We start from the raw sequence: 7399 nt of genomic DNA on the forward strand, positions 1-7399 counted from the left end.
CTCTGCTTGTTTGCGTGCGCATGCTGGAGCATGGCGACCGGGTGTGCGACGTCCAGAAACGTCCACGCGCGGTCCTCGTTCGTGCGGAGGACCGGACAGACCCCGAGATAGGCTCCTTGAAAGTCCCGCTGGGGCCGTGACGGGCTGGTGGGCGTGGCAGGCGAGCGCAGCGGCATGGCACGCGTTGGTGTCGTCGGCGTCGTTGGCGACTGTGGTTGCGAGTGCAACGGGGATGATGACGATGGTGGTGATGCTGATGTGCCGTGTGGTGGCAGTGGTGGTGCCGCGGTGTTGAAGCGAAACGCAATGGCGCGTGGATCGAGCGACGATGAGCGCCCAATGGTGGATGCAAACCCCTGCGGGGACAGCGCTGCTGCTGCCGTTGTTGTCGGCGCAACTGTCCGCGCCCCTGCTGCTTTTGAGCCGGGTGATGACGGCGACGTTGGGGACTGCGCTGACTGTGCGTGTGCGTGTGCGTGTGGCTGTGGTTGTGACTGGGCATGCGTGCGCGCGCGTGCGTGTGTGCCTGGACGTGCTGGTGTGCCCTTTCTCGCCATATTTGACAGCGACAGCGACCGCCCGCCCATTTTCTGCCGCTGCCGCCGCTGCTGTTGGTGTTGGTGGTGTTGGGGTGGGGTGACGAGCTGCATCTGTGCATTCAGCGGTGCTGGTGGTAGCGGACGGCTATGGCGGTTGTGATGATGGTGGTGTCCACCACGACCTGCACGCGTTCCCTGGCTGAGCGGCGACGCTGCAGATGAAGCGGCTGCGGCGATGGATGTGGTGGCAGCCCGCGAGCGGAATCGTGGCGTGGCCTGCCTGAAACGCGGCCGTGCGTCGCTGGTGGCAAGCGTGCCATGCCTGCGGATGGGGGAACGCTTGACAGGGGACGTGTGTGCGCTGGAGGAGTGAAGGGTCTGCAAAAGATCGGGCGAGTAGAGGAGGCCCAGGTTGACGGTGTCACCGCTGGTGCGGATCATCTCCACCACCTCCAGCCGTGACTTGTGCAACACGTTGTGTCCGTTCACATTCACGATGCGGTCCCCGACACGCACGCCAGCAGACTAGCATTCACGAGAGCGACGAATAAAAGAAGAGGAAGACATGAACGATGTGTGTGTGTGTGTGTGTGTGTGTGTGTGTGTGTGTGTGTGTGTGTGTGTGTGTGTGTGTGTGTGTGTGAGCGTGTGTGAGAGAGAGGGAGGGAGGGATGGGAGGTATGACTGTTAGTTTGGACACAGTCATCGCCACAAGGAAACGCAGTCATCACAGCTAATAGCATCCAACGACAAGCAAGCACACGTACACACATGCACACATGCACACATGCACACACACACACACACCTCTGCCGGGCCGTGTGGCTGTAGGGAGGTGACAACGGTCTCATCGCGGCCATCTACCACGAGACCGAGGCCGTTTGGCGACCGGACGATGCGCACCTGTCGCGCATCCGACATCGCTACAAGCATGTCGTGCGTGCGTGTGTGTGTGTGTGTGTGTGTGTGTGTGTGTGTGGCGATGTGTTGGGGTTGTTTGATCGTGAGTGCCGCGCACAGGAGCCCCAAACAATGGCTCGCGGTTAACCAAGGCATGCCCACACCGTGCCACGCACGCACCGCCTCACCCATCAACACACCCATCAACACACACCCGATTCATCGAGCACGCACATCGCAACCCCTCCTCGTTCGCCTCTGCCTCGCACCCCACACCTGTCTTGCTTGTTGCTTTGCCTTTCCTTTGGCCGTTTCGTTGTTCGAAACAATCCAAATTTGAAGGCAAATTTGACGTTGGCGCACAAGGTAAAAATTGACTTTGGAGAAACAAGAGAAGAAGAGAAAGCGGAAACAGCAAGAGGATACGAACGTGTTCGCGCCAAGCAAGCAAGCCACTGCTGCACGCAAGCTGAGATGTCTGTGGCAGGGAGCTGGCAGCGGCTTCGGCTGCACACAGTGGACCAAGACCAACTGGTATGTTGGATGTGCGTGCGTGTGTGATTGTGTGAGTGTGTGTGTGTGTGTATGTGTGTACACTGCATTGTGCACTGCTTCTGCGTGTGTGTGTGTGTACGTGTGCGTGCGTGTGTACACTGCATTGTGCACTGCTTCTGTGTGCGTACGCGTTCCTTCCACTTGCCGTTTGTCCCCTTCTTTTATGTCTCTCCCTGTCTCTCATTGCACGATGCCACGACCCGTCTGTAGGGTGAGAGCGATCTGCGGGTACACATGTCTGCCGCGGACGTGCTGTTGGCGCTGACGAGCACGACAAGCGCGGACCGGGAGGTGCTCAAGGCAGACCACGACCTGCTGTACCACCGATACGCAGACGTCGTGGACGCGCGCCCCATCCCAAAGATGCAGCCCATCCAGACCTCCTACATCACCTTGCACGACATCAAGGCCATGGCACAGGAAAAGCAACAGCAACGGCAACGCGAGGAGGAGGAGCAGCAGCAGCAGCACGAAGGAGACGACAACGGCGTCATGGACACCAGCACTGACAATGCCGAGCAGCCGCCGAAGCAGGTAGGCGTTGAATGCATGTGTGTATGAATGCGTGTGTCTGGTTGTTTGTTTGGTTGTGTATGTATGGTTGTGTGTATGTGTGTGCATGTGTGTGTGTGTGCTTGTGTGTGTGTGCGTGTGCTTGTGTGTGTCTGTGTCTGTGCATGTGTGTCTCTGTGTGTCTGTGTGTATGTATGTGTGTGTGCTTGTGAGGAGACACTGGCGCCTGTGCATTCCACATGCCTTTTTTTCCCATCTCACTGCTCTCTTTTGCATTTGTCAGTGGGATTGGACGTTCCTGGGACCCGTGCAACAGCAGCCACCGCCACCACAACGCCCACAGCAGCCACAACAGCAACAACCGCGCCAACTGCCGCCAAACGTGCGCGAGGAGCTGCTGCACCTGAAGCGGGAGAATGCGAAGATGACGCGTGCCCTATCCACGATGCAGGCCAAGGAGGCCGCGTTACAGGAGCGCGTGCGGCACCTCCAGCGCGAGAACGCAGAGGCTGCAACCAAACGCGCAAAGCGCGCCAACGAGTATCCAGGTCCGTCCAGTCACCACCACAACTACCATAACCAGCACCAGCACCAGCACCAACACCCTCGCGCCTTCCACGGCAGGTCACGGAGCAGGGGTGCTGGTGACGACGACGATGACGACGGCGACCACGCGCGATCAGCGTCGCCATTCCTCACAGCAGCAGAGCAGCTGGTGGGTGCACATGTGTGTGTGTGTGGTGAGTGTGTGTGTGTGTGCATGTGTGATGTAGGTGAGGCAATAGGCCACGTCTGCGCATGTACGTCACTGTTGTCGCAGTTGATCCCCTCGCCGTACCTGCACCTCACACATCCCACAATGACAGCATCGGGACCAGGCGAAGAAGCGTGGCAATGGAAATAGTGGTGGTGGTGGTGGCGGTATGGGCGGTGCACGGCGCCCAGGCCTCTCCCGCCCACCCGGCAGGAAGTCAGGTGGGTACATGTGTGTGTGTGTGTGTGTGTGTGTGCGTGCGTATTGGTGCAGGTGTCACTTGCTATTTTGTGATCACAACACCACCGCACGCTCGCCTTTTCGCACATTGTATAATTCCTCCACACACTCACACACACGCACACACACACACTCACACATACGCACACGCACACGCACACGCACACGCACACACACACGTCCACCGCCACGACTTGTGTTGCTCTCACCTCAAACAGTCAAGTCCAGCTTCGTGTCGCCATTTCGACAGGACGAACGAAACAGCAGCAGCAGCGGTGGGCAGCGACGACGACCAAACGACAGCACAAACAGTAGCGGCGGTGGCGATCAGAGCCGGTTCCTGAAGAACGTGGACGAAGCGCTGGTGGAGCGCATTCGAAGCGAAATCATGGAACACAACCCAAACATTGCGTGGGACGACATTGCCGGTTTGGAGGAGGCAAAGCGCGCCATCCAGGAGATGGTGGTCTGGCCCATGATGCGCCCGTGAGTTGGAATTTGGGGGGGGGGGGGCGTGTGTTTGGAGAGGTGTGTGTGTCTGTGTGTGTGTGTCTGTGTGTGTGTGTGTGTCTGTGTGTGTGTGTGTGTATGGAGTGTGTGTGCCTTTCTGTCTGTGTGTGTGTGTGTGTGGCAAGACTATGCATCATTTCACGTGTCAGTCACCGCGACGCTTCCTTCCTTCGTTCATCCCCTAATTAACCTCCATCACGTGACAACAGCGACCTGTTCAAAGGGCTGCGTGCCATGCCCAAGGGCGTGCTGCTGTTTGGACCCCCAGGAACAGGCAAGACCCTCATCGGCAAGTGTATCGCAAGCCAGGTGAGCTGCGTGATAGCGGTGGTGGTGGTGGTGGCGGTGGTGGCGGTGGTGTGTGTGTGTGTCGCTGTGTGTGTGTGTGTGTGTGTGTGTGTGTGTGTCAATGGATCGCTCGCTGGAATCAGTGCTGCTGACGTGCACGCGTGGTCACAATATTCAGTCCAAGGCAACGTTCTTCTCTGTCAGCGCTTCCTCCCTCACGTCAAAATGGGTGAGGTGCTTGTTGATGTGCGTGTGAAAGTGTGAGTGTGAGAGTGGAAGAATTTGTATGTATGTGCGTGTGAACTCGGTTGTGCTCGCTTGCCTCGAACCTCAATGCAACTCAAGTCGCAACAGCTCACCACCACCACCACCACCACCACCATCACCACCACCACCACCACCACCACCACCACCACCACCACCACCATCATCACCGCCGCTGCAACCGATGTGCTCAGATTGGGGAGGGCGAGAAGTTGGTGCGGGCGCTGTTTGCGGTGGCGCGCGAGTCACTGCCATCAGTCATCTTCATCGACGAGGTGAGAGCGGGGAGGAGGAGGAGGAGGAGGAGGAGGAGAGTTATGTGAGGAGTGGTGGTGAGGTGGTGAGGTGGTGAGGTGTGGTGGGGTGAGACGAGGAGGAGGAGGAGGAGAGGTATGTGAGGCGGTGGGGTGAGGCAAAGAAGGTAGCGTTGGCAAGTATTGTCGGCATGCAGGCAAAGCAAGAAGACTTGCGTGCATGTGCCTGCTCACTTCATCACCCACCACGCTCCATGCATCAGATTGATTCGTTGTTGACGCAGCGGGTGGAGGGCGAGCACGAGAGCTCCCGCCGCATCAAGACTGAATTCCTCGTCCAGCTGGTGCGGGCTGTGTGTGTGTGTGTGTGTGTGTGTGTGTGTGTGTGTGTGTGTGTGTGTGTGTGTGTGTGTGTGTGTGTGTGTGTGTGTGTGTGTGTGTGTGTGTGTGTGTGTGTGTGTGTGGATGCGTGTGTGTGTGGATGCGTGGGTGTGGGTGTGGGTGTGGGTGTGGGTATGTGGGTGTACTTGACATTGTGCTTGGCACCGTACTCGACACTGAACTTGACACTGTGCTTGACACGAGTTTTGCAAGTGTGCGTTTCGTTTGGTGTAGCTTTGTAGCCTTGTAGCCTTGAATCCGTTGCGTATCGTTGACATCTCGTCATCGCATATTGTCATGACTGTCTGTTCGCTCGATTCGTGATCAGGACGGCGCGTGCACGACAAAGGAGGAGCAGCTGCTGATTATCGGCGCAACAAACCGGCCGCAGGTGCGTGTGCAGTGGCGGTGATGGCGGCGGTGTTGCTGTAGCAGCAAGTCTTGTTCGCGCTGCTGTCATTTGAGTGACACTCACTCAATCACTCACCCACTCACTCACACACACACACTCACTCACTCCACTCACTCACTCACTCACTCACTCACTCACTCACTCACTCACTCACTCACTCACTCACTCACACCACTACCACCACCACCACAACCACCACCACCATGCCCAGGAGCTTGATGAGGCTGCGCGGCGGCGACTGGTGCGACGGCTGTACATCCCGCTGCCGGACAAGAGCGCACGGCGGCAGATTGTGGTCAACCTGCTGTCCCAGGACCAGGCATACACGCTCTCCGACACCGATCTTGATGCCATCTGCGACATGACGAGTGGATACTCCGGGTCTGATATGGACTACCTCTGCAAGGTGGGCTGAGAGGGAGGGAGGGTATGGTGTATTTGTGTGTGTGGGGGGGGGGTAGGTGTGTGTGTGTGTGTGTGTGCACATGTGTGCTTGCAGCATGTAGTCACCTGTAATCATCATCGTCGTGCATCTGTCCCTCGTCGTGTGTGCCCGCGTGTGTGACAGGAAGCGGCGCTGTGCCCGATTCGTGACATCAAGGACATCAATATGATCTCCTCAGCAGACGTGAGTTGAAGCGAGACAGAGAGGGGGAAGGGGGAAAGAGAGGAGTGCGTGGTGATACTCGGCGTGTTGCTGTGCCATGTTGAAGTGTGCTGCATGGAGGTGGTCATGTTTGTTTGTTTGTTTGTTTTCACCACTGACGACAACAACAAGAACAACCACACACACACACACGCACACACACGCACACACACACACACACACACACACACACACACCTCTCCAACCAGGTGCGGCCCATCTGCCTGGACGACTTTCGACAGGCGGCGCGACAGGTGCGGCCCAGCGTGTCGCAGGCCCAGATCAACGCATACGTCGAGTGGGACCAGCAGTTTGGCTCGCACCTCGGATCCGCGTGACAAGCACGACTCTAGGGTACAGTGGAGAATGGGTGGCGGTGGTGCGTGTGATGTACATGATTGAATGCACTGAAAGTAAAGACGTAAGCGAGAGCGCAACCGTCACCGGGGGGGGGGGGGACAATGGCAATACAAGAACCAACAGTTCGTCAAATCACCAAACAATCCGCCGAAAAAAGCTGCCGTCTCTTGCAGGCCTGATCCTCGGCGTGTGCATCTGCTTCACCTTTGGGCGCCAGTGGTGCGGTGGCCTCTTCTCCTGATGGGGGCGGCAACCGCGGTGGACGGCGTGACGAAGATGGCATGGTGGCACAATGTGCTCATGATTTGGTGATGGTGCCATATATTGCTTGCTCGAGTGGTAATTAATGGCTGATTGCTTGCTTGGTGGCTTGATTTGATGGCTTGGTTGCTTCATGTGTATGAGTGAGTGGATGATGACTGCCTTCTTTTTCGTTTCACCGATCTTAAGTGTGCTTCATGAGCCCGCCGTTTTGCTTCCTTCATTTGCTTGTCCGTGCCCGTCTTGAGAACCGACATAAACAACACAAACCGCACACACGCGGCAAGCGCGACCACACACGCCTGCCCCCACTCCGCACCTGTGACATGAGTTCACACCACTCGTGCAAGTCCACCACAAGTCGCCCATTCCAAACATCTCACCCCCTTTCGGCACCAATGTGTCTTTCATCTCCAAACACACTGCACAGGATCCAGACTTTTCGATCAAGGAAGTCATGGCGTGTCACGTCATGTCATGTCAGATGTCACGTCACTCTTTTATGCACGGGATAGACGCATA

At 57.3% G+C, this 7399-nt stretch overlaps 2 protein-coding genes across 2 annotated transcripts in view; one reads left to right on the forward strand and one right to left on the reverse strand.

Annotated features, from left to right (window-relative positions):
- PTSG_10914 (TKL protein kinase) overlaps positions 1–1797 on the reverse strand; it is a 15230-nt gene extending 13433 nt beyond the window's left edge. The window contains exons 1-3 of the mRNA XM_004988242.1: positions 1716–1797; positions 1347–1462; positions 1–1064 (exon numbers count right to left, since the gene is read on the reverse strand). The exon at positions 1–1064 is cut by the window's left edge and continues 3 nt beyond it. Coding sequence (XP_004988299.1) covers positions 1–1064; positions 1347–1460 — 1178 coding nt within the window. The 5' untranslated portion in view covers positions 1461–1462; positions 1716–1797. The remainder of the gene's footprint in view (positions 1065–1346; positions 1463–1715) is intronic.
- A 1-nt stretch (position 1798) lies between these two features.
- On the forward strand, positions 1799–6692 carry PTSG_10915 (mosaic virus helicase domain binding protein). The gene is made up of 13 exons (XM_004988243.1): positions 1799–1973; positions 2205–2528; positions 2791–3222; positions 3374–3482; positions 3720–3987; positions 4221–4320; positions 4478–4528; positions 4758–4838; positions 5081–5161; positions 5527–5589; positions 5822–6016; positions 6179–6238; positions 6466–6692. Exons 1-13 carry the CDS (start codon positions 1914–1916, stop codon positions 6592–6594), a joined length of 1953 nt encoding a protein of 650 aa, XP_004988300.1. The 5' UTR covers positions 1799–1913; the 3' UTR covers positions 6595–6692.
- Positions 6693–7399: the final 707 nt, after the last annotated feature.

The sequence above is a fragment of the Salpingoeca rosetta genome (assembly GCF_000188695.1).
Source record: "Salpingoeca rosetta unplaced genomic scaffold supercont1.37, whole genome shotgun sequence".
Taxonomy (NCBI): domain Eukaryota; class Choanoflagellata; order Craspedida; family Salpingoecidae; genus Salpingoeca; species Salpingoeca rosetta.

Coding starts and splice junctions, on each gene's coding strand:
- PTSG_10915 (XM_004988243.1), top strand. CDS start 1,914: ATGTCTGTGGCAGGGAGCTGGCAGCGGCTTCGGCTGCACACAGTGGAC. Junction 3,483..3,719: donor CCCACCCGGCAGGAAGTCAG/GTGGGTACATGT, acceptor CACCTCAAACAG/TCAAGTCCAGCTTCGTGTCG. Junction 4,529..4,757: donor CCTCCCTCACGTCAAAATGG/GTGAGGTGCTTG, acceptor CGATGTGCTCAG/ATTGGGGAGGGCGAGAAGTT.